The 25,369-nt window shown below is 43.8% G+C and overlaps 1 protein-coding gene and 1 long non-coding RNA gene across 2 annotated transcripts in view; both read left to right on the top strand.

The window, feature by feature from the left end:
• The window catches only part of LOC309687903 (thiamine transporter 2-like), a gene marked incomplete at its 5' end in the record, with an annotated part of 55,346 nt that overhangs the window by 2,102 nt on the left and 27,875 nt on the right, over positions 1-25,369 (top strand). The window contains 3 exons of the mRNA XM_082503206.1: positions 9,764-9,842; positions 9,971-10,163; positions 10,324-10,465. Coding sequence (XP_082359332.1) covers positions 9,764-9,842; positions 9,971-10,163; positions 10,324-10,465 — 414 coding nt within the window. The remainder of the gene's footprint in view (positions 1-9,763; positions 9,843-9,970; positions 10,164-10,323; positions 10,466-25,369) is intronic.
• On the top strand, positions 23,186-24,845 carry LOC309687909. Its single transcript, XR_014270903.1, has 3 exons — positions 23,186-23,370; positions 24,033-24,093; positions 24,272-24,845. It is a non-coding gene; the product is annotated as an uncharacterized lncRNA (long non-coding RNA).

Here is a 25,369-nt window from a genome sequence, read left to right as displayed (position 1 = left end):
CTGTTTCTCCATCACCTGTTCAGCTCTGATGATCCAGTAAGGACATCTCCTGGTTTCATCTTCATGTTTCCCTCTCACCAGATAACCAAACCGATATCATGACCAGCAGCTTTACAGCTGTGGCTCCAGCAAACATCAGCTGATACTAGAAATTAATATTAAATAAATTCTAACAACAGCTGATCAAGCTTAAAAGTGCTGCTGTTGTTTACCGCGACATCCGCTGGTTTCCTCTTTCTGGCACAAAGTGGGCGATAAATAAACAAGAGAGAAAAGCCGATCAGCTGATCATTGATCAGTTTCATGATTGAAGTAGAAACAGGAGAGAGAGGGGGAGAGAATGAGAGGAGAAGAGGCAGCTGTGCAGCGTAAACACAGAATAAATCCAGCTTTGTGTCTTTTTCATTGTAGCTGAAGTCCGGGACAAACTGTGTTCCTTTTCACCTCAATACGAAACGCATAATATTTTCTCTGAATACGAAACGATTCCGTTTTTTACGGGACAGTTGACAACTCTAATAATTAACCTTATGAACAAAATAAAGTTCAACATCAGTAACATAGCACCACCCAGCTGTATAGAAACTCCATCATGCTAGCTAGTACAGTACGAAAAAGTCAGCATAACGAAAATAAACTCCACCTAAACTTGGTTCATATCTGACCCAGATGGACTGCAGGTTATAACTTCTTACCTGAAGTTCAATCACCTGAAACTCGGACCAGCGGCAGCTTCGGGTCTCTCCTCTTGCCTCCCTTTTCCTTCATCCACCTGCTGGCTTCCACCACTTGCTAATGTTATTGAATCTGTGGAAGCTCCGCGATGCCACCACACGAAGTAACGAATAACGAGCCTATCTAAATCCCAGTAACGAGTAACGCGTTCCCGGTTTTGGCATATTAACTAGTGTCAAGGATATCAACAATTATCAAACACTCAGGTGAAGAAACAACACTTAGACACTTGGAGAGATTTTTAACGTGCACGGGTGAGCGCTCAACAAAGAGACTCACACTCAGCTGCAGGCGTTTCCTTTATTTAAAGCATAGATAGCAGTTCCTGTTTTTCATGTTCGTGTGTATGTGTGTGTGCAGCAAGTCAGTTTCTAAGAATAATAAAGATAATGCGAGTCAACTTCTGCGGACGTGTGGGTGCGGTGAAGCTCCTATCAGCTTCTGAAGATGTGTATTTTTGTGCTGATCTTGTGGCCTTATCACATGGCACACGCGGCTTGCAGTTTCACGTTTATCAAGCTGAGCTGCACAGTGAAAATATGAACATTGTCAGTATTGAAGCAAAGCATAAAAACATTTAAACATTATTCTTTGACATTCCCTCCTGTTGTTAATGTTTTCACTCATCACAATACATTGTTCATCAGTTAGCGGCCACTTGTAGAAACATTTTCGGTCGTAACTTCCTTGTGCATGTGAACTGTGACGAAACATTCTGGAGCTGTAACGTAAAGCAGTTAGGTTTAGACATTACTTTCACAGTCTTCTTGAGGGATTCCGACGTATGCAATAATGAATGTGTTCACCATGTATAGAATCATCGATCTGATACATGGCAGGATACATGTGGAAAACATACACAGTAACAAAAGCAATACTCCTATGATAACCAGTCCTTTCATTAATAGAGTCTTCCAGCTGCCACTCAATAGCCATGTTAGCCAGTCTTCAGAGCTAGGCATATAGTCCTCAAATTGGGCTCTTTGAAGCTTTTTCAAAGTGTTCAAAGCATCCGTCATGTTCTGAGAGTGCATGTTGTCTGGTATGTAGGTGCAACAAGTGGTGTTGAATAGGACACAGAGCCCTCCTCTTTTTGCAAGTATCATGTCCAGGGCGACTCTGTGTTGCATGACCACTATTCTTATTGCGTCAATTTCCTCGTTTTGTGCCTTGTTGATTTTTGTTGAGCTGTTCAGGAATAGTCCGAATCTGTAGTCCAAAGTCTCAATCCTCAGCATGTTTTTTCCGTTTCCCACCCATGGGAACAGTGAGTGCAGGACTTTCTGTCCAGTAGTCCATAACTTGAACTCTTGTGGTACGTTACTGCCCCATATTGAGTCGTGGGGTCGGACGTCGCTTGCTTCTCGCTTGTGTCGTTTAGTTGATGAAGTTGATCCAGGGGTAATTTTGAATGTGTGGTCTGACACCAGAACTGGGGCACAATTCCGGCACTATGTTGAATAAATGTTTTAATCAAGAACCTCTACTAAGAGCTTAGTAAAAGAATATAAAAGTATAACAGACAATTTGAATGACCTAGTAATTCAAATAGCCTCGTCTAACCTGCTCCTCAGAATAACTTAGACTCTGCTTTCACTTCTGCAAACTCTCTGCAACTTCCTGTCAACTGCAACTTAGTCTTTCTGAAAGACACACACACTGTTTAAACCTCTGAATACAATATCAATGCTGCAGATTATATATGGATATAATGCAATAGTAATAATGATGATTATTTACCAATAGCAGTAAAATAATTTCCCTGCTCCACACTCCCTCTCCCGACCTCTGGAACACCAGAGGTCGCAATACATTGTGTCCTCGCTCTGACCCTCTCTAGCTGTCCTCTGGCTCAGCAAATCAGACAACCTCATGTCAGCCAATTGGTCCAGTAATAAACACCAGCTCCCACTCGAGAATACTCCATGCGTAAGATTAGGTTTTCTCAGTCCCTCTCTTGTGGTCCAGAGATCTTCTGCAAAGGAAACAAAACACCTTTTCCTGCACCTCCCTAACTTATCATAATTGGGACTCTTTAATCAAAAGCCTTATCCTAATTATCTTCTTAACTTATTGACTTGTATTTATATATATTCTTCAACGTTACTCGTTACACGTCCGGTTGCACACTCTATTTTCCCTTATCTGATCATCACATCCTGTACACAAACCGTCGCTGCTGCAAATTCCTCTATTCTAATCTAAAGTCACCTTTTTAACAAGAAAATCATTATAAACGCCTATTCTACTAAAAGCTCCAAAAGAAAACAACCACTTTAATCAATTAAGTTTAAGCATATAAGCAATTACTCCTGCATACATTTCATCATAGCTAAATGCTGCCTAGAAACAACTCCTGTTTGTTAATACTAACTTCATCTTAAAACCTCACATTTCCTATGTTATAACCTGTTTTTGGTATAGCCTTTTTATTTCATTTTGATCATTTTAATGTAACAATACCTTCTAATTCTAATTTATCAAACTTAACCAAAATATATGCTTTCCTTCCTTTGGTCCGTCTTTAACCCTCCTGCCTTCTTTTAATAAACTCACACCCTTCCCCCTAGGGACCGTTTTGTGCCACGCCCCAAAAAATGCAATAAAAACCTTATGTATTCATATTTTTTTCCAGTTTAAATTAGCCAATCTTTTAAAACTACTTCTCCCTGAAATATTCATATAAAGTTTTAATTATATTTCGGGGGTTTTAACCCTTTTAATCGCAGTTTAATTACATGAGCGCACCATTTTTTTTAGCCCCAAAAAACAAAAAAACTAAATATTTTCCAAAAAAAAAATTTGAAGTAATATTTGATTGTTATTATAATTAGGCCTTTAGATGGGTCAAAGATTCGCACCAACGTTCGTTTTGATCCAGCATTATTTTTAATGCAGGGGCAGAGGAAATTCAATATAATGGTATATTATGGTTTTTCACTTTTTCCCCAATAAATGCTTTTTTTCCTTGTTGTGTTCTAAAATAAAATGAAAAAAATATGTAAATGAAAATACAAGATCAGTTTGAACCAGAAAAACTTTTATTTTGAACAATGAACATCAACATTTATGTTTTTGGGAACGGGAAAGATATAAGTAAGAAAGAGCAAGGGAGTGGGGGAGAGCATATGTGGAGGTGTGGTGTGTATGTGGAGGTGTGTCAGAGTCCTCAGCTGACACAGTGGCTGCAAATGATCAGAATGTGGTCCTTGCATATGGACTTCCCGCATTTGCAGCAGGTGCCGACAACGCGTCTCCTTTTCTCGGCGCAGAACTCGCACTGTCTCCTGCCCTTGGAAGTAGGGATCAGGGCGGGGCCTGCAGCAGCACTCTGCGCACTCGTCACGATGGCTGCAGCACCTGATGAGCGGGGAAGGCGTCCTCGCTTCAGTATGTGTGGGTGTACTAAAGCTTCACCCACTTCTTCAACATACAGCCTCCGTTTGTAATATTTCTGCTCATTCCAGGATGGGTTGACAGCTGTCCACAGCACGTAGGAGTTGAACAGTGACACGTTCAGCAGGTTGTGGAAGAGTGCCACTGGCCAGCGCTTTGTTATCCTCCGACAGGAATAGGTGCCAACAACCTAAAAACACACACACACACACACACACACACACACACACACACACACACACACACACACACACACACACACACAAAAACAGAAAATTTCAAACCTATGTATATTTTACACAAGAATATATGAGCAAGGAATAAATCTGTGCGTAACTGATGCGTAATGACACCTACCTTGTCAAGGTTGTCAACACCACCTTTGCACCGATTGTAATCCTGGATGATTACTGGCTTTCGCTTCCCTTCCATGCTCACATCCGGAGAGCGGTGTTTTGTGCTCATCAAGAGCACATTTTTGCCACGTCGGGGAACATAGGAGACAAGAGTGTGGGTGAGCGTGAAGGCGAACGCAGACGACAGGACCGCTCTCCCTCTTGTCTGGAGCAATCGAGGCGGAAGCTCCGGCTTGTTTTTCCTAATCGTTCCAACTAGGGCCACTTTCCTCTTCAACAGCTCTTCTGCCAGGGCAAAGGATGTGAAAAAATTGTCACATGTGACCACGTTTCCCTGGAGCCCCTCTGTGAGCTCCAGGGCCACCCGCATCCCCTGGTTCACCTCCGCGCGATCACCAACTTTGCCCATGTATATCTGGAGTCTCCAGGCGTAGGAGGTTTCCACGTCGCATACAGCCCATATTTTTAGACCGTACCTTGCTGGCTTCGTTGGTATATATTGCTTGAACTTGCATCTTCCTCGGAACGGGACGAGCTGTTCATCAACACAAACGTCTCTGCCTGGGTTGAAGAGCAGCTCCAGGCGAGTTGTCCACAAATCCCACACCTGGCGGAAGGCAGCCAGCTTGTCCTGACGGCGTCGGGGTCGGGTAAGCTTATCATCAAAACGAAGCGCCCCGCCGATTTGTTGGAAACGCTTCAGAGACATGGTGGCTCGAAAAATATCCCGTCCGCATTTATCACCCCAGAGGCTGAGAGACGATTCGTGTCTTGACCGGTAAACACCAGCTAAAATTAGCAGCCCAACATAAGCATGCAATTCATCACAGTCCATGTCATACCAGCCGGCGACTTCGCGTCTCCCGTGCAGATTAGTCATTGCCACCGTGTGCTGCACAATTTCATCCGTGAAGAGGAGTGCGAAGCTGGATCCCGGGTCCCTGATTCGGGCGACGGCGTAGTGCGTCGGTCCTGGGGTGACAATAGCTGCAGGAAAATAGCGGAGGGTCTCCGTCTGAGTGGGGGACCAAATGATTTTGCCATTTTTTGCAGTCCATCCCGAAGCTGCTTCCTCCGTCTCCCCTTCGCTCTCAGCGTCAGATGTTTCTTTGTGGGAACTGGACTCAAGCTGCTCTAGTTCCACAGATTCATCCGTTTCCTCTCCAGAATCCTCGGAGGAGGATGAGGAGCTATCCTGACACTCGGAGTCCAGGACCATTTCCAACACTTCATCTGTGCTATAATATCTTGCCATCCTGAAAATGACTACTGCCGCTGTACTACTCATTCTTATAACCTCTGCTGCATGCACCTGCATAAACAATTTGAGCCCGCAGACAAAATAAAGTCTAATTTGGTTTAGGCCCCTGCTTTTATGTTTATTTTGTTTACATTGCAGAGAGGAAAGAGAGGAAAGACTTCTAAGAGAGGAAAGACTTTTGAAGTTAGACACAGACACACTTATTTTTCTCTTTCTTTTTAATGATCAAAATGATAGCTTCCCCGAGGAATTACAGACCCTGGTTGCTGGTAAGGCAATTCTTAAGCAGAGTCGCCTGCTAACACTTGCTCCAGAGTATGATCCGGCTATTGGACTGATAAGAGTTGGGGGAAGACTCAGAAGAGCAGAAGGTCTGGACTTGGATGCCATGCACCCCATAGTCCTTGATCCGCAGCATCCGGTGACTAAACTACTGATCAGGCAATACGATGAGCAGCTGTTGCACCCTGGGCCAGAACGAGTGTTCGGGGAGATGAGGAGGAAATATTGGATTCTCCGAGGAAGGGAGGCAATCAAGCGGCACCAGCACAGCTGTGGTGAGTGTCGAAGGTGGCGAGCCAGTCCTGATATTCCTCGGATGGCAGATCTACCCCCCGCGAGGCTGCGCCTATACAAACCACCCTTTTGGTCCACTGGGGTCGACTGCTTTGGCCCTTACAACATCAAAGTGGGACGGCGCACTGAAAAGCGCTGGGGTATCATATTCAAATGCATGACTACGAGCTGTGTGCATCTTGACCTGTTGGACAGCATAGATACCGATGCCTTTCTCATGGCTCTGCGTCGGTTTATTGCACGCCGGGGCAAGCCATATGAGATCCTATCTGACTGTGGTACCAACTTCAGGGGAGGAGAGACCGAACTGCGGTCTAGTTTCTCAGCTCTTGAAGCCCCCATTAAAGAGCAGCTGGCGGAGCAGAGGATTGAGTTCCGGTTTAATCCACCAGGTTCCCCCCATTTTGGAGGTACTTGGGAACGGGAGATAAGATCTGTGAAGACAGCTCTTCAAGTGGTGTTGGGAGGCCATACGGTGACAGAGGCAGTTTTGCAAACTGTGCTGATCGAAGTGGAAGGGATCATTAATGCAAAGCCTCTTGGGTATGTCTCTTCGGATGTAGCGGATCCGGATCCAGTCACACCCAACTTATTGCTAATGGGGCGACGAGATGCATCACTCCCCCAGGTGATTTGTGCTTCGAGTGAGATGCTGGGAAGACGGCGATGGCGCCATAGTCAGATTCTGGCGGACCATTTTTGGTCCAACTTCCTGCGTCACCATCTGCCGGATCTTCAGAGGAGACAAAGATGGCAGGGGGAAACTGACAACTTGACCATGGGACAAGTGGTTATGGTGGTTGACTCACAACTACCGCGAGCGCAGTGGCCCATCGGAAAGGTGGTCAAGGCCTGTCCAGGGCCAGACAGTCGGGTGAGAGCGGCTGAGGTGACAGTCAAGGGACAGACATATCTTCGACCAGTTGCCAGATTAGTCAGACTCTCAGCCTGGGAGGATGATGAGTACTGTCAACCCAATGGTGCTTAGACTTTCGGTTGAGGAGCAAATTTATTACTTAAATTTGGGGGCGGCTCCGAAAGTCTCCTTATATTTCAATTGCATCGCTATAAGTGCAGTGTTAATTTCTGTCGATAAGTTCCACTTTGTTCTTACTGTTTGCTGCGGTGATGACGTCACATGCTTTTACGACGCTCCTGCCGTATCACGAGTCCGAGGAGCACTAGCCATGTTTTTCTCCATGAGTGTGGGGGAATAGCGATCTCCAGCCGTGTGCGTTCCTGTGCAAATGTGAGTCAAAATCCCTCCAGTTCTACGAGTCTATTTCCACTTATAGCACGGGTTGTACTTTGACATTGATTACAGGGGGTTTATGCTAGGAGATTTATCGAGATTGGTAGAGGCATGTGACTTACCACCGTAGCATTTGTTGCGGGTTGGATCTGTGTACTGCGGTTGTGTTATTTAGCCACTAGAGGGCACTGAAGACCATGTAATTGCGACCTTTCCTAATTTGGGGGCATTAGGTCCTTTCTGTTGTCTGAGATATGTAGGTATTCTTGTTTCCTGCCTGTTCAAATGGGATTGTGGGACTTTCTTATGTCAGAGCATTCAGCTGATTATTTGTGTTACAGTTCATTATATTGGCATGATGTTGGGAAGTGACGAGTGTTATATTTATATGTGAAAATTGTTTCTCCTTGTTTCTTGTTATTCAGAACCACATGTCTGTCCACCCCTCCCACATTCGTTAAGTATGCCTACTGCTGTACTGTTGAGCTGCTATTAACTTCCATTAAAGTATATCCGGACATCACTCTCTGTGCCCCACTCTCTGACCGGAGTTTAAGTCCTGAGGGAGCTATCATCCCAGCATCCCAGAGATAACTCTCTAACAATATCACCTCTAGTCCCTTGTATCCCCAAGCGAATGGACAGGCAGAAAAAGGAGTCCAAATAGTAAAGAGATTGTTCAAAAAAGCAAGAGACAGTAAGACCGACCCTTACCTGGCTCTGCTAAGCTACAGAGCTTCATCCCTGGAGTGTGGGGCATCACCTGCTGAGCTACTCATGCATCGCAAGCTCCGCACCACACTTCCACACATTTCCAAGGAAAATGACAATGCACATGACAACAAGCTGACCGACAAAAGGATGAAACTCAAGCACAGACAGAAAAGGAACTATGACAAAACTGCAAGCCGTCTGGAACCGCTTCAGGAAAGAGATGTTGTGAGGATTGCAGGTCCAGATTTCTGGGACAAAAAAGCAACAGTTCTCAGCGAAGTAGGGCCCAGATCGTTTGCTGTTCAGACAGAGAATGGACAAGTGTTAAGAAGAAACCGGAGAAGTCTGTTAAAGACACAGGATGTTAAACAGCAGGACACAGAGACTGGAACTGAACAACGAGGTGCTAACCCTGTTGAGCACCACAGTGAGCCTCCTTCAACTTCCCCAATGTCTGAAATACTGAGAAGGTCTACCAGACCTAAGAAACGTACAGAGAGGCTCATAGAACAAGTGTGAACTGTTGTGGTAAAGAATTGTTAAAAAAAAATAATAATAAATCGCAAGTAAATAACGGATAATAATTCATTTAGAATAGTAATTGTTCACACTTAATTGAGACCTGCTGAGTTATGTGTTATTGACTGTTTAAGTTGTCAAAGGTGAAGAGTTCTAATGTGCTCGAGGGCTGTATGGGATTCATTTGGTTCATTCTGGAAGATGTAAGGTATACATTTGGATTTATTTTGTTTGACTTGTGCTACAACTTTTGGTTATCAAAAAAAAAAAGAGAACACTACTGAATGTAGTTTGTTGCACAATTTATAACATGTTGAATGTTAGACAAGAATGTTCAGATGTTACAGAGTAACAGTTCTCTTTGGAATTGTGCTTATTATAACACCAACCTGTTTGGAAAGGGGATGTAATGATAGTTGCTATTGTTGAAGCTACCCACAGGGGGCGCTCTGGAATCAATAAGATATACAGAATAGAAGAAGAAGTGATCGTGGTAGAAAGAATAATAAACAGCTAGCTGAAGCTAGCACCAGGAGCAATTCTTGATGTTTTATTCATAGAGGAATAAGAACATTACAATTATCAGTATTGAAGCAAAGCATAAAAACATTTAAACATTATTCTTTGACAACTAGTTACCGTGCTCGTTACCACAATAATAACGTAGTTACTGTAACGCGTTACTTAATAACGCGTTAGTCCCAACACTGGTTATGAAGGCAGCATAAACAAAAATGTGAGCTGTAAAAGCATCTGAATCACTGCAGCAATCCAAATTGCTACTGGGGGCTGCTTTACGATGGGTTTACCTGCAGTGAACAAGTAGTGCCTTGTAGTTGCTGAAGCCTTCTCTTGTGTTAATAAAAGGCATTTTAGATATATATTTTAAACAGAAATAATTAAACACACACACATCCTTGAACAACTTAATGATACCCACACCATACTGCGCAGGTGCTGTGGGAGCATGTGCAGCCTTCTCAGAACTTCAGCATTTACAACGGAGGCGTGGAGGCAGTCTCAAACCTCTTAAGTAAGCAACATTAGATGGCATTTCCCCCCCTCCCTAAATCAAATGGAAGTTATCAGGGACACATAAGATTTCTCAGTACCTAATCAGCTGTCCTAATTTGTCTTATCCCACGTGTACATGCTTTCCAGGTGCAGCCACTGCCTACGGGATAGGCTTTACTGAGGTAAGATGGGAGCAGTGGGGAGAGCTGGCCCTGGGTGGTTTCTCTGGACTGAGTGCAGCTTCACTGTTCCTCATGACTTTCACTGGCAACATTTGGGTCTGCTACAGCGGTTACGTCGTTTTCAAGTCACTGTACATGACGCTGATAACTATAGCAATGTAAGAGTGTCAAGTCACATCAGGGTTATACTTTACCACAGTTTAGTTTGATTTTTATTGCAGATATAAGAGCAAAAAAGCTAAAAAATAAAATAAAATAAAATAAAAATTAAAAAAACCCTCCCCAACCTTTAGATTAAGACAAATTCTATGCTTGCAGGTATCAGATTGCAGCTGATCTCTCAATGGAAAGATATGCACTAGTCTTTGGGGCAAATACCTTTGGAGCACTGGCTCTACAGACGATTATCACGTCTGTTGTAGTTGACAGTAGAGGGCTAGGCCTGGCCATCATTCCCCAGGTAAGCCATCAGATCACAAAATATGTACAGCAGCACTGTTTATTTGTCCATTAGCGTCATTAACCTTTTAAACATGTACTCTTCTTTGCAGTTCACCGTGTATTCCAGCTACTTCTTGGTTATCTCTGTTGTTTTTTTACTTCGGGGTCTATTGGTGAGCACAAAGAAGCAGAAAAGAGACAATTCCTCCAGACAAAGATGAAACTCCAGGCAGCGAAGAACACAGATTCTGAACACGTATAGAGCGTTATAGTGTATCACTTATGGTTTCCCATCCCTAAATTGACCTCACATTAGTTCATAAGTAGCAGATAAAAAGTCTTTAAATTACTTACTTCAACATGATGAATAGAAATCATTTTTTTTTTGTACAAAAACAATAAAAGAATGTTTCACACATTCATATAAATGAATGCTTTGGTCGTTTCTTTTTACTTAAAATTCATTTTAATATATATACTGTATATATTTACACCTTAACTTAAACTTTTTTAATACACAATGCAAGTAAGTGGTTTTCAGTTCATCAGCCATTTCTTCTGACTGTCATTTGAAGTGTTGCAACTCTGTCAGCAGGGCGGAGACAACAGAGAAACGAGCCCCCCACCCCACCCATCCCTGATGTAGCATTCAGTCCTCCTCCTAACCCTAACCCCACCTTGACAACAGAATATATTCATTTCCTTAGTGAGAACAGTTTATCTAAAGGGTCCTGCACAAATAGTTTGGTTCTTTACAAATACAGTAACTGGTAGTACCCATTAGCTTTTCAAAGCAACAGTTCTGTCTTAGCAAATTCTGTGTGTTAGATACAAATACTGATATGCACAAAGAGCTAATTTCCTAAAAGAAAAAAAAAAGTACAGAATTGCAGCATAATGAATGGGATATACTGTATGCAATAACTTAGTTTTCAACCAGTTCGATTATACATTGTGGCTGTTGCGAAATCAGTTTTACCCCCGGTGTGTCCCTCTGCAAAATCTTCACCCCTTTGTTAGTTACAGCCAGCTTTATAGAGGCGTCCCCATCATAAAACCCCCCAGGGTGTGCTGCAAACTGTGTCTGTGTCTATGTGCACGAGCACATGAATGCCTACATGTGCGCGTTCCCACGTGTCTATGTGAGTGCTCATGTGTGACTGTGTACGCATACCTGTGTGTATGTGTGAGTGCACATGAGTGAGTGTGCGTGTGGATGTGTGCGTGACAGTTAAAGCACTGTGGGTGTGTGTCTCTATGTACGTGACTCCCTGCGGTCATAAAAGTCCATCTCCCTTCCAGACCACAGTTATCCAGTTACAAATGTTGAGACCCCCACCCAAACATTCTCTGGGGAATTTCCACTCAGCATTAACTCCTCTCTGTTTTACTTTCACAGTTCAAGTGGGGGAGGGGTCTCCTACAATCTACTCCTAAGTTCACAACACAGTGAGGCCTTTATTATATTGAGGGCAGTGTCAGTGTCTCTACAATAGTTCTACATTCTATGTTAACACATTTCTAAACTCTAAAATAAGCTAAACATTCCTACATGGCTCAGTAGAGGCCAGGCTAGTTCACAGGTTAAATAAAGGGGAGGGCATCGACCTCCCCCTCTGCACACACCATCACTGTTTTGTAGCCTTCGACAGTGTCAGCACGACTGTGTCGCATATTGTTCCATTTATGACAAACTGCGATAGAAAATACAAATTCTTACAAACATTGTGTTTTTAAAGCTACTAGTGAAACAAAAACAGTGCAATAGATGCAAGCGTGCCAGTTGTTGACCCTGTAGTGCAGCTGACATGATGGACCGCTATAAGAAGGGGTTTGTGGACCCGCACCCTAGAACGAAAAAGGGAAGCACGCAGTGAGACTGTGTACTAAGGTTCTTGTCCAGTGTTAACTGAGAAGAAAGTATGCTAGCTATATGGCTGTTCACCAGAGCAATGGGCTGGTTATTCAAAAAAACAAAACAAACACCTCTCCGTGAATCGCTACCTTATCGTGGTGGAGTGGTTTGTGTGTCCCAGGGATCCCAGGGGCTATGTTGTCTGGGGACTTTTGCCCCCTGGTAGGGTCTCCCATGGCAAATTGATCCTGGGTGAGGCACCAGACAAAGAGCGAGACTTCAATGCTCATGTGGGTAACGACAGCAAGACCTGGAGGGGCGTGATTGGGAGGAACGGCCTCCCTGATCTGAACCCGAGCAGTGTTTTGTTATTGGACTTCTGTGCAAATCACAGTTTGGCCATAACGAACACCTTGTTCGAACATAAGAGTGTCCATAAGTGCACGTGGCACCAGGACACTCTAGGCCGCAGGTCGATGATCGATTTTGTAATCGTATCACCAGACCTGCGACCATATGTTCTGGACAATCGGGTAAAGACAGGGGGGTGGAGCTGTCAACTGATCACCACCTGGTGGTGAGTTGGATTAGGTGGCGGGGGAGGACGCTGGACAGACTCGGTGCACCTAAACGCGTAGTGAGGGTGTGCTGGGAATGTCTAGCAGAGGCCCCAGTCCGCGTGATCTTCAACGCACACCTCCGGCAGAGCTTCAACAGCATTCCGAGGGAGACTGGGGACATTGAGTCCGAATGGACCATGTTCAGTGTCTCCATTGCCGAAGCTGCTGCATTGAGCTGCGGCCGCAAGGTGGTCGGTGCCTGCCGTGGTGGTAATCCCCGAACCAAAAGGTGGACACTAGAGGTGAAGGGAGCCACCAGGCTGAAGAAGGAGTCCTATCGGGCTTGGTTAGCCTGTGGGACTCCGGAGGCAGCCGACAGGTATCAACAGGCAAAGCGGAATGCGGCTCGGACAGTGGCTGAAGCAAAAACTCGGGTGTGGGAGGAGTTTGGAGAGGCCATGGAAAAAGACTTTTGGACTGCCTCGAAGAGATTCTGGCAAACCGTCAGGCGTCTCAGGAGGGGAAAGCGGTGCTCTACCTGCACTGTGTATAGTGCTGGCGGACTGCTGCTGATGCCAACTGAGAAAATTGTCAGGCGGTGGAAGGAATACTTCGGGGACCTCCTTAATCCCACTGACACGTCTTCCGAGGAGGAGAGTCTAGGGTTGAGGGGAATGACCCGCCAATTTCCGGAGGCGAGGTCACTGAGGCAGTTAAACAACTCCTTGGTGGCAGAGCCCCTGGTGTTGATGAGGTCCGCCCCGAGTTCCTGAAGGCTCTGGACGTTGTAGGGCTGTCCTGGTTGACACGCCTCTACAATGTTGCGTGGAGATCAGGGGCAGTAGTAAGAGGGGAGACCGGAGGGTATGTTCCAACTACAGGGGGATCACACTCCTCAGCCTCCCTGGAAAGGAGAGTTCGTCCGCTAGTCAAACCTCGGATACAGGAGGAACAATGTGGTTTTCGTCCTGGTCGCGGAACACTGGACCAGCTCTTTATCCTCTCAAGGATACTTGAGGGTGCATGGGAGTTTGCCCAACCAGTCTACATGTGTTTTGTGGACTTGGAGAAGGCATTCGACCGTGTCCCTCGGGGTGTCCTGTGGGAGGTGGTGTCTGGCCCATTGCTACGGGCCATTCGATCCCTATACAACCATTGCAAGAGCTTGGTTCGCATTGCCGGCAATAAGTGAGACTCGTTCCCGGTGGGTGATGGGCTCCGCCAGGGCTGCCCTTTGTCACTGGTTCTGTTCATAATTTTTATGGACAGGATTTCTAGGCGCAGCCAAGTGGCGGAAGGCTATCACTTTGGTGGCCTCAGAATCTCATCTCTGCTTTTTGCGGATGATGTGGTTCTGGTGGCTTCATCGGGTGAGGGCCTCCAGCTCGCACTGGAACGGTTCGCAGCCAAGTGTGAAGCAGCGGGAATGAGGATTCTCATGGGGTTCTCAGCCGGAAAAGGGTGGAGTGCCCACTCTGGGTCGGGGATGAGTTCCTGCCCCAAGCGGTGAAGTTCAAGTATCTCGGGGTCTTGTTCACGAGTGATGGGAGAGGGGAGCCGGAGATCGACAGACGGATTGGGGCTGCGGCTGCAGTGATGCGGACGCTGCACCGGTCCGTCGTGGTGAAGAGGGAGCTGAGTGTAAAAGCAAAGCTCTCAATTTATCGGACGATCTACGTCCCTACCCTCACCTATGGCCACGAGCTGTGGGTAGTGACCGAAAGAACGAGATCGCGGATACAAGCGGCAGAAATGAGCTTCCTCCGAAGGGTGGCTGGCCTCTCCCTTAGAGATAGGGTGAGAAGTTCGGCCATCCAGGAGGGGCTCACAGTAGAGCCGCTGTTGCTCCACATCGAAAGGAGCCAGTTGAGGTGGTTCGGGCATCTGACAAGGATTCCTCCTGGGCGCCTCCTGGGTGAGGTGTTCCAGGCATGTCCCACCGGGAGGAGGCCCCAGGGCAGACCCAGGATACGCTGGAGAGATTATATCTCTCGGCTGGCCTGGGAACGCCTTGGTGTTCCCCCAGATAAGCTGGAGGAGGTTGCTGGGGAGAGGGAGGTCTGGGCTTCTCTCCTTAGGCTGCTGCCCCCGCGACCCGGTGTTAAGGTTCTAACATTGAGGAAGGAGAGTACAAACAGCCATGGTCCCGAACTTGGTCAAACAATTGATATTAATGAAATAAACGCGTGGGAAGATCACTCTGTTCGCAGACAGGAATTGATCTTCGACTTAATCAAAGCATAAGCAGATATTTATACCATCAGAGTTTGACTTTAATGACGCCCCGCCAACATCAGATACATTCCATACATAGGTCAGATCAAAACCACAATGACTTTTAACACAGTTTAAAAGAACATTATCTCTGTCTCGTCTGGAACACGAGCCCCACATCCTGCAAGAAACTGTTCCTCTTTTGCAGAGACAAACATGACTAACCTCTCACCTATAAATGAGTCTAACTAATGTGTGTGTGTGTGTGTGTGTGTGTGTGTGTGTGTGTGTGTGTGTGTGTGTGTGTGTGTGTGTCGACCTTACATGCTCTCTCAATTCATCCGTTGCTCTTCTGACCTTTTACCAGGACAGAGGCTCATCCTTATGTGTAATAACCTAACTGAAACTATATGTACTATGTTGAATAAATGTTATAATCAGGAACCTCTACTAAAAGCTTAATCAAAGAATATAAAAGTATAAAAGACAATTTGAATAACCTAGTTATTCACATAGCCTCGTCCAAACAGCTCCTCAGAATAACCTGCACTTAGACTTTGCTTTCGGTTTCACTTCTGTAAAAGGCACACTCTGCAAACCTGCAATTTCCTGTCAGCCTGTGGCTCAGTCTTTCTGAAAGACACACTGTTTAAACATCTGAATGCAATATCAATACTGTAGATTATATTATTAATGCAATGGTAATGATGATAATTACTAACAATAGCAGTAAAATAATTTCCCTGCTCTCCACACCGGCCTCGGATAAAGCGGATGAAGATGGATGGATAGATGAACAAACAAACAAAAAAAACAAAGCCATCCCTTACAGTAAAATCTACACAAAGAACTGAAGTCTCTTTATTTATTTTTGTGTCAAACACAGATCAAAAGTGCTGTGCAAAAGTCTCGAGCCACCTCGTAGTATTTTATTCTATTGCATATAGTTTTTTATTCTTTTTATCTTCTCCTATACCTTTTTTCTTTCATTTGTGTTGTTCTAACTTTGCACTGTCTACTTTCTGAAACTTTGCACTGTCTACTTTCTGCTGTGACACAACAAATTTCCCATGTGTGGGACTAATAAAGCTTTATCTTATCTATCTTATCAACAGGTGCAGGAGGTTATTCAAATGTGAAACACTTTTCCTGTGACACACAGGAAAATACAGCATGAGTCAACAACTGTTTGTACAGGTTCTAATATACCAAAGTCAAAATTTTGTATCACCACCTTTATTCTTCAACACAGACTAAACCCTCTTTGGCAGCTCTCTAGTAATTACGTTAACTAGTCATGAGGAATAGTTCTCCAGGCTTCTTGAAGGACATTCAAAGCTCTTCTTTGGATGTTGGCTGACTTTTGTTCTGTTTTCTGTCAAGATGATTCCACACTACTTCAATAATGTTATGGCCCGGGCTCTGAGGAGGCCAATCCATGACTGATAGTGTTCCACTGCGTGGTTTTCCATTCAGATTTGCTTTTGGCAGTGTGTTTAGGATCATTGTCATGGTGACAAATATAGCAGCAAAGTGGTTCAGAAGGTCCTGAGTTCGACTCCACTATCTGTGTGGAGTTTGCATATTCTCCCCATGTTTGCATGAGTTATTGGTGTGAGTATGAATGGTTGTCTCTCCATGTTAGCCCTGTAAAAGCCTGGCTGCCTCTCACGGGTAGCTGGGGTAGGCTCCAGTCTCCACAGTGTCTTACAGATGTCTGTATACACAGTGGAACCCTCTCCTGACTTTTTTTGAACATACTGCTTCCTGAAGAATGGCTTCTTGTCGGCCACCCTTCCACTAAGACTATTTCTGATGGATCAACTGAAGCGTCAAATGATGAGGGTCAGCTCTCATGTCTTGTGTCAGCTCTTGTTGGATTTTAAAAAAAGAAAGAAAAAAAAGAAATCTATTTCTTAACAGCATGACTTTCATTATACTTTTTGTCTTATTTTTTTTGTCCTAACACATACACAAATGCCATTTTATATCTATCAAACTATGTTTTTATTGGCATTTTTCACAGATTCAACTAAATAATCTGTTCTGGTTCATTTCCAAGTTGTCTGCTATGTGTAGAAACACTGGGTCATGCATTGAGTTAGTCACCTTTTTTATACTTGAATGATTGACAGGTCAAGTGGCTTAAACAAACATCTGAAAATGTTCAGGCACAAGAACTGAACTGAAAACGCCAGGCTGCTTAGAAGCAAGATATTACAGTGGCTTGCAAAAGTATTCGGCCCCCTTGAACTTTCCCACATTTTGTCACATTACAGCCACAAACATTAATAAATTTTATTGGAATTCCACATGAAAGACCAATACAAAGTGGTGTACACGTGAGAAGTGGAACAAAAATCATACATGATTCCAAACATTTTTTACAAATAAATAACTGCAAAGTGGGGTGTGCGTAATTATTCAGCCCCCTTTGGTCTGAGTGCAGTCAGTTGACCATAGACATTACCTGTTGAGTGCTAATGACTAAATAGAGTGCACCTGTGTGTAATCTAATGTCAGTACAAATACAGCTGCTCTGTGACAGCTAGTGATGGGCAGATGAAGCTTCATGAAGCACTGAAGCTTTTCATTCAATTGGTTCATCCCAGCGCAAAGCTTCTTGAAGCTTCATTTGCTCTAGTAGGACACCTACTGGACGTAAAAATATTAGTTGGCATGAATTTGAAGAGTGTGGCCTTTTGCACACAGCCTGTAAATGTCAACAACAAAAGGAGTGTGTAAAACATGTATATTGTAGTGATGGCAGTATACTGTGTATATTTATACTGGCAGTGTGGAAAATGATTATTTGGAAATGCTTAAAATAGAAATGATCATTTACTGTGAGGTGAGGTGTGGTTGGGGTGTGGACAGTAGTTGTGCTTTTGCAACGTTGAGGTATGGACAGCTACACACTGAGGCTTTGAGCCTCAGTCCTGCCTGTTCACATTTTATTCTGTAAAAACTAAATTTTCACTGCTTTTATGACCTTTTTAGTGGGGAGAACATAGCTAGGATTTAATGATTTAACAAATCTTTTGAATCCTTTGTCCTCCACAATGCTAAATGGCTGGGAGTCCTCAATCACCATGCTGACCAGGTCTTCATCTATTTGAGATTGTTCTCCTGAGGAAAGACAATAAAGACAAAGCACAAATATAAATATCACACACGTAACTTATAACAGTTGTATAATATTGTTATATCATTTAGTAACATTACTGCATGCTATATTATCATTGCATTTGATGGCTCACCTGGTCTTGCTCCACAATCGGTGTTCCCCTTATTCTCATGCAAAGCTCTGTAGTGCCTATGCATGGATGAGGTATTGTTGTTATATCCCATCTCCCATGGCACATAGCAAACACTTCACCTTGTACAAAACTCAAGACAGCTTAACATAAATTGTATTGCACCATCAGTATTATGAAAATACATCTTCTGTAGAAATTTAAAGATCAAAATGTTCCCACACAGGGGAGGACATCCTCCTCTTCTTAGCTGGCTCCATTCTCTACTGACTTTCTCTCCTCACTCTCATAAACCTCCAAACTGTCTCCAAACTGTCTCCAAACTCTCACTAACCGCAACTCTCCATCAAACACCCACATTTTTGAATGAAGTCTGAGGGGTTTATATCGCTGTCATATCTCGCGGCAAAGTTCGAACCACTTCATGAACCAGTCATGTGGTACAGCCGGGCAGCGAGGCTTCAGACGTCATCATTTTCAGCTCCTCCCATAAATGAAGCAAGCCTCGATACGCGCATCGCGGAAACGCTCCCTAAATTACTCGACACAAGCTTCGAAGCCTCGATACAGAATGTCACATCACTAGTGACAGCCTCAGAGGTTGTCTAAGAGAATATTGGGAGCAACAACACCATGAAGTCCAAAGAACACAGCAAACAGGTCAGGGATAAAGTTATTGAGAAATTTAAAGCAGGCTTAGGCTACAAAAAGATTTCCCAAGCCTTGAACATCCCACGGAGCACTGTTCAAGCGATCATTCAGAAATGGAAGGAGTATGGCACAACTGTAAACCTACCAAGACAAGGCCGTCCACCTAAACTCACAGGCCGAACAAGGAGAGCGCTGATCAGAAATGCAGCCAAGAGGCCTATGGTGACTCTGGATGAGCTGCAGAGATCTACAGCTCAGGTGGGGGAATCTGTCCATAGGACAACTATTAGTCGTGCACTGCACAAAGTTGGCCTTTATGGAAGAGTGGCAAGAAGAAAGCCATTGTTAACAGAAAACCATAAGAAGTCCCGTTTGCAGTTTGCCACAAAGCCATGTGGGGGAAACAGCAAACATGTGGAAGAAGGTGCTCTGGTCAGATGAGACCAAAATGGAACATTTTGGCCAAAATGCAAAACGCTATGTGTGACGGAAAACTAACACTGCACATCACTGTGAACACACTATCCCCACTGTCAAATATGGTGGTGGCAGCATCATGCTCTGGGGGTGCTTCTCTTCAGCAGGGACAGGGAAGCTGGTCAGAGTTGATAGGAAGATGGATGGAGCCAAATACAGGGCAATCTTGGAAGAAAACCTCTTGGAGTCTGCAAAAGACTTGAGACTGGGGCGGAGGTTCACCTTCCAGCAGGACAACGACCCTAAACATAAAGCCAGGGCAACAATGGAATGGTTTAAAACAAAACATATCCATGTGTTAGAACGGCCCAAAGTCCAGGTCTAAATCCAATCGAGAACCTCTGGCAAGATCTGAAAACTGCTGTTCACAAACGCTGTCCATCTAATCTGACTGAGCTGGAGCTGTTTTGCAAAGAAGAATGGGCAAGGATTTCAGTCTCTAGATATGCAAAGCTGGTAGAGATATACCCTAAAAGACTGGCTGATGTAATTGCTGAATATTTACGCACACCCCACTTTTTAGTTATTTATTTGTGAAAAATGTTTGGAATCATGTATGATTTTTGTTCCACTTCTCACTTGTACACCACTTTGTATTGGTCTTTCATGTGGAATTCCAATAAAATTGATTCATGTTTGTGGGGGCCGAATACTTTTGCAAGCCACTGTAAGAAATGAAAGATGAGTTAAGATTTTTGCACAGTACTGATCCAGGAGACTATAGCACATAGCCACCAGACTAACCAGAAAAGGGTTGCTAGAGACCATAGGTCCTGCCATTGCCTGCCCAAAAGGAGTTGCAACAGACTTGGCCTGGCCGAAGGCTGGAAATCCTCCACCTGAAAGACATAATGTGATTTCAAGTGTTACATGATGGACATGGATCTCTCTCTCTCTCATTTATCTATCTAGCTTGCTCTATATTATTTTCATATAGCTATAAATATAATTAAAACAATAATAACAATAATAATAATAATATTACTGTTGTGATATTTTGATACCACGGTAGCATTTACAGGATATTGCTTTGTAGTGAAAACTGTTACTCAATAAGGCCCATTTACTAGTTGTTTTTCTCTTTCTCTCTGACCCAAGAATTGATGTGTAAGACTCACAGGCTGGTACCCCAAGGTCGAAAACACCACAGAGACGAGACCACTTCCTTACTCCCATCCTCCCTTTTTCTTTATCTCTTAGAAAAAGGCTCGTTAAAGGCCAGGTGGTTTGTTTCAGAATTCACTAATGAAAGAACTCTGTATTCTATGTCTAGGAGTGTATTTTGCTGGGATGATCATAAATTGTAGCTGAACTGATAAACTACACACAGGATACTTCTTTGCTCACAAGGCAGGAAGACGTTTCCTTATTTGGTCTGTACCGGAACTTGCTGACACACGAACCTTTTTTTCTCTATATAAGCTGTTGTATACTTAATAAACCTTTGAGTCGATTGGGAAGGCAACCTAAAGCAGTCTCTGTTTTCTTGTTCTCCCAAGCTGCTCCCGAGCTCGTACTAACACGCTGAATGGCATACCTGAGTGTTACTTTAAATAATTAGGAATCTTAGAAGGAAAGGACAGAACTCTGCTTATCGCTCGTGCCTTGGAGGGAAAACCGGGATGGACATTTTTTTCCTTCAATTACCAAATCAAATAAGACCTCTTCCGTCAGGGTTAATTGAGTGAACCAAATATTACATGAAGAAAAATTTTATAGATGACCACTTGACAACTACAGCTCAAATCTCACCATAGCCATTAGTGTCTACATGACACACACCGTTGGGTTGCTGGGGATAGGTGGGAGGCTGAGGGAAGGGAGCCTGACCAGGAAAGGGTTGCTGGAACGTTCCACTAAAGCTGGTGGGGAGGTTGAAGGCTGCAGTATTCCCAAATCCAGCTGGCATACTCATGGAGCCTGTGCCAAATGGTGCTGCAAAATAGCAGAACAGCAACATTTAGGAACCAACAAAAGCTCAACACATAATAGGCAAAATTTGGTTTGATCTATTGCTGCGATTCTGTAACCCAGTGTGACTCGTTTTGGGCAAAAACGTCTACAATTCAGTATTGTGTGTCATGTTGGGATTGTCAGAATCTCAGTTTTGTTTCGTTTTTTATTTGGCTAGTTTAAACACATGCAATAAGAGTGTCTGCACACAAGCTGTAGAAAAAAAGAAAAGAGGGAGTCAGAATCAGACGTTTAGTGGCAGTGTCTGATCTCTGGTGAACACACAGGAGCAACAGCTGGGATCAAAATGTGTCAGACAGCCAGCTAAAAACCAAACAATTCTATCAGCGATTTAAGAAAAACAAAATAAAACATACACACACACAGTTTACAGCTGATAAAGTGATACAGGCTACAGTATTTGACCACAATAATATGAAAAATAACATTTGATGCATGACAAGAAAGAAAATTATGAACTGAACTTTAAACAAGCACTAATGAATGATCAATTGTAACCAACAGGCCTGGACTACTTCTATATCAATACTATTACCCTGGGAATTGTGAGCGTGGCATTTCTCGTCTCATTCTGGTTGCCCATGCCCCAGACAAGCATGTTCTTCAAAGGGAAGAAGGCTGCAGCTGTAGACTGCCAGCAAGAGGGGCTACGGGGAGAAAAGGATTCAGTGACGGATAAGGATGGAGAAGGCTCGGGGAAAGGGAAGATGGAATATAATAGCAGTGCTGGCTACTGCAGCAGAGAAACTGTTCATCTGCTTTGGCAAAGCTTCAGGGAGTCCTACTCTTCCAGGCATTTCTTTTCTTTCAATATTTTTTTTTAAATCACTAAGATGCTTTGAGTGCCCACTTGCATTTAATTAACACCTGGGATTACTACTAATTGGTCCAAATTTTTATAATGTATTCATAGGGTACTTCTTTTAAACAGTAGAAGTAGCTGTACAGTCATCATCATAATCTCTTGTAATAATTATCACCATTCAGACATTTAATCTACTGGTCCCTGTGGTGGGCTCTGGCCACAGCTGGCTACGTGCAGGTCTTCAACTACATCCAGCTTATGTGGGACCATATAGAGCCATCTGCCACATCATCCATCTACAACGGACGAGTGGAGGCTGCATGCTCTCTTGTAGGTAAGATTGGTGTTAGAGCGGGTTATTTTAGATTAAAAGTAATAATTACAAGATGTTCCAGTCAAGCGACTGTAACAGCGTGAATGTGTCTACATCAGTCAGGGTGAAATACATATTGTTTGTTTTGGTCTGACCTCATTTATTAAAAGCAGACAAAGAGCGATTCAGAAGACCCTTATGAAGAGAACATCAAGGGAACAGTTTACCCTGCCGGGGATAGGGTTACCAGGGCCCCGCCCTGGAGCCAGGCCCGGGGAGGGTGCCCGAGGGCAAGCGTCTGGTGGCCGGGCCTTACGGTGTGTTCACACCGAACGCGATGGACGCGAATAGAGCGTCAGGTTTACATGTAAAGTCAATGGAAAGGCGCGATGACACACGATTGCGGGTCCTGCGAAAATTCAGAAGCAGATTTGCGTCGCGAAAACGCCAAAACGTGTGAAACGCACGTCAGTGTAGCGCGTCTGGCGCATTTGACGCGCGAATAAAACCACGTGCGTCAGTTTTTTTGTTGCATTTTGTGCATACGCGCATTTCGCGTCTACCGCTCGAGTTGGAAAAATCTGAACTCCAGCGTCAAATCGCGCCGCGACAACCAATTAGGAGCCTGGTGACGTGGCTTTGACCTAGGTCAAAGGGGCAGATCCAGCCAAAGCCTTTCATACTTCAATGGAGGGGAAGGCTAATCAATGCGGTAGCAAACAACTCGGAGCTGTACGACACCAGCTGCTTTCTGTACCGAGACAGAAATAAAAAGGACCGAGCTTGGAGGAAGATATGTGAAGAGATCGGGCAACCTGGTAAGTTCATTCATTTCTCTTTTGAAAGTTTTTACTGACCCGGGAAAGTTGCACAAAAGCTAGCAAGCCACCGCTATTTTCCCACTGAAGTACAAATACCGTTCTGCTTTTATCCATGTTGTCATTTAGGAATATATTTTATTGTTTATTAATAAACAGCACACAGTGGTCCCGCTGTTCATCCGTCACTGCTTCACTTTTTCGCTGATTTTTTTTATTGCACAGTACAGCATTGCATTCTGCAGCCTGATTGACAAATCTCCTTCGTGTCGTGTCTCCTGCGCTTGCCAAATTTATCACTTTTGGTTTTGATAACCATCACATCCAATAGAAAAAACAGCACAAAAACACCCATAACTATGACCCTCATTCGGAAATACACACCTGCACCGCGAGGGAAAAAGGCGCACGAAAGTGGCGGGCAGATGAAGACAAACCGCGGCATAATAATACTTTTACGTTTTGCAATCTACAAAGGTTTGCACTTTGAGAATCAATTGGGAGAACTGTGACCAATGTTCATGTGTGTGGGGAAAACAGTGTATAAAGTGCGTGACCAGGGGCTAGTTATTCTGAGAACCCCTGCTGCAATAAATGAGAGACCACTGTCTACTCTACGATTATTATATTCAACCTGTTAACATTTAATACTGTATTGATAGAACCAACTGATTCTGCAGCAGAGCATCCCCAGTCCCTGAGCTCCTGCTGCTGCACCCACAGGTATGTACAGCAAGCACTGATACCTTTTCAGTCGGTGGGATTGCCTTGTGATCACCTTTACTAAATATCTACAACCAATCTGATTATATCCTGTTTTTGTTTTTTTGTTTTTTTCAATGTTGAAATTAAAATCTAGTAGCAGTCTTCTCGTTTCTTTGTGTTTTGTGCTGTTTTACAGGCCCACAGGGGAGGACGGCTCCGAGGCAGATGAGGGACGGGTCCCAGGACGGTCCATCGGCGCTGGAGCTGGCCATCCTGGTATCCCTGAAGAGTCCACACCAGTCTCCAATGGAGCATTTCCTCCTCAGCCTTGTTCCTGCTCTGGAGAGCAGCTGGTCCTTTTTATTCCTGTCTCTCTGTAAATTCTTATATTTTATATATTTATGTTTAATGTTTTTCTGTTTGAGAATTTTAATATTATTTCAAATACATTTTTATAATGACTAATGTCTCAGTTCTACTACACAGCAAATGTTGGCACACGACTTGACACATGTAGAATTTATTTCATATTATACTAATGACAAAATATACTAATACAGTGGGATGCAAAAGTTTGGGCAACCTTGTTAATAGCCATCATTTTCCTGTATAAATCGTTGGTTGTTACAATAAAAAAATGTCAGTTAAATATCATACAGGAGACACACACAGTGATATTTGAGAAGTGAAAAGAAGTTTACTGGATTTACAGAAAGTGTGCAATAATTGTTTAAACAAAATCAAGCAGGTGCATAAATTTGGGCACCACAAAAAAGAACTTAAATAAATATTTAGTGTATATCAATGTGTGTGTCTCCTATATGATATATGGGGTGCCTTTGTCTGGACATGCTTCCCATCCAGAGCTGCACAGCACAGAGGAAAGTTCCAGCGCTCCTGGAATCCCTCTGTGATGGACCGCCAGTCTCCAGGTGAAGGCGCAGCCATGAAGTTGTCCACTAGACAGTCCCAGATGGCCGTCGCTGCCTGGGGGGTGATCTGGTTCAACGTGGACACACCGACTCTGTAACTGAATGCTTGGTCGTGAAGGAGTCCCCGGTGACAAGGAACCTGGACAAAATTGTTCAAAATCAGTATTATGTGTACTGCAGTTACAAAATACATTATTCAAATTCCAAAATACTTTTGTGATGTCATTTAAATCACAAAACTTAAATCTTACATAAAACATTTTGTAATTATAAGGATAATTACAAAATGTATATTAGATAATATCTAAAACAGCTGTGTTTTGTTTTAACTTTAACATATCATAATTTGATTGGTAGCAACT

Source organism: Aulonocara stuartgranti, assembly GCF_965226115.1.
Source record: "Aulonocara stuartgranti genome assembly, chromosome: 14".
Taxonomy (NCBI): Eukaryota; Metazoa; Chordata; class Actinopteri; order Cichliformes; family Cichlidae; genus Aulonocara; species Aulonocara stuartgranti.
This window is presented reverse-complemented; position numbering and strand designations above follow the sequence as displayed.